This window comes from Chlorella variabilis, assembly GCF_000147415.1.
Source record: "Chlorella variabilis unplaced genomic scaffold CHLNCscaffold_37, whole genome shotgun sequence".
NCBI lineage: Eukaryota > Viridiplantae > Chlorophyta > Trebouxiophyceae > Chlorellales > Chlorellaceae > Chlorella > Chlorella variabilis.
Genome location: NW_005435051.1, coordinates 71130 through 72508, shown reverse-complemented (window position 1 = coordinate 72508; position 1379 = coordinate 71130). Strand labels below are relative to the sequence as shown.

General features: G+C 72.1%; 1 protein-coding gene across 1 annotated transcript in view; it reads right to left on the bottom strand.

Moving 5' to 3' along the window:
- CHLNCDRAFT_55462 (hypothetical protein) overlaps positions 1 to 1379 on the bottom strand; it is a gene marked incomplete at both ends in the record, with an annotated part of 3078 nt that overhangs the window by 145 nt on the left and 1554 nt on the right. Inside the window, 4 exons of the mRNA XM_005842917.1 lie at positions 99 to 143; positions 266 to 354; positions 612 to 723; positions 957 to 1111. Coding sequence (XP_005842979.1) covers positions 99 to 143; positions 266 to 354; positions 612 to 723; positions 957 to 1111 — 401 coding nt within the window. The remainder of the gene's footprint in view (positions 1 to 98; positions 144 to 265; positions 355 to 611; positions 724 to 956; positions 1112 to 1379) is intronic.

The window sequence follows — 1379 nt, the reverse complement described above, 5'->3', positions numbered from 1 at the left end:
GCAGCGGGGAGGCCTGCTTCTGGCCGGGGGTCGGTGCCGCAGGATGCAGGCTGAGCCAGGCAGGCTGGCGGGCTGAGGAAAGCACCACTCTGGCGCACCTTGAAAATCAGGAAGGCAAAGGGGACGCCGATGCCGACGCTGAACTGCAGGCGGCGGTGGCGGCGGCGGGAGAGGTGGGCTGGCGGCGCGGCGGTGGCTAGCCTGCAAGGGGCGCCGTGCCAGTGCTGCTGCTGCGGATGGCAGGCCGCCAGCAGCAGGCGCGCACCTGCGTCACCGCAATCCTGCCGTGCTGGGGGTAGGCCTTGGCGGCGGCATCGCCCACGCAGCCGCCGATCAGCCCGCCAAACGCGGTGCCTGAGCGGCGGCGAGGGGGAGGGAGCGGAGGCAGCGGCGGGCAAGAGCGGTGCGGCTGGAGGCAACAGCAGGGCCATATGCAGGGCAGGCAAGTACCCTATGCAAGTGGGGCACACACACGCACATGCACAGCACGCACGCCCCAGACACCAGGCACCCTGCCCACCCTCCAGGAATAGGCCCGCAGGGGAAAAACGCACCCCCACATCCACGCATGCACACACGCACAGCACGCACGCCCCGGGCGCCCCGCCCACCCGCCAGGAACAGCGCCACCAGCGCGGATGCCTGCGCGTCGCTCATGCCCAGGAGCTGGAGGTAGAGGGTGAGGAAGACGAGTGCGGACCAGGGGATGGATCCCATGATGCCCTGCAGGAGGAAAGCCGGCGCGGGAGGAAAGACAGAAAGTGCTGGGAGGAAAGCAGGGGGCACGGGCGAGGAGGCGGTAGCGGAAAGGGGAGCAGAGGTGCACTGCACCGTTGAGCGCTCTAGTGCGGCGCGGCCTGCCGCCTTCCGGCCACAGGTAGGCGGCAGCGGAGCGACGCGAGGCAGCAGCTGAACCTGAGCTGCACCACAGCTGGGCCTGCAGTACCGCTGCTCACCTGCAGTACGATGATTCGGAAGGTGGGGATGCGCAGTACCGAGGCCACCTCCCGGGCCACCGGCCGCGCAGCCGCCAGCAGCCCCTGGGCCGACCGCAGTGGCGTCCGCAGCCACCCGCCGCGCTGCTGGCGCCAGGCGGGAGCGGAGGGAGAGCCTGCCTTGGACGGGCGGGGTCTAGGGTCGGGCCCATCGCGCGAGCTGCCTGCACCGGGCTGCCCACCGGGGCTACCCCCGCCATCCCAGCCAGCCGGCCTGCCGCCCACGCCGCTCCTGCCACTGCTGGGGCTCCTCCGTTCGACCGCCTCCAGCTCAGCCTCTTCTGCTGCCGCCATCCCAGCAGCGATCGCGTGGGGCCCTGCCTCCCCGCCCGCCGCGGCCGCCTCCCCGTCCACCACCACCGCGGCCAGCGCGTCGGCGTCGGT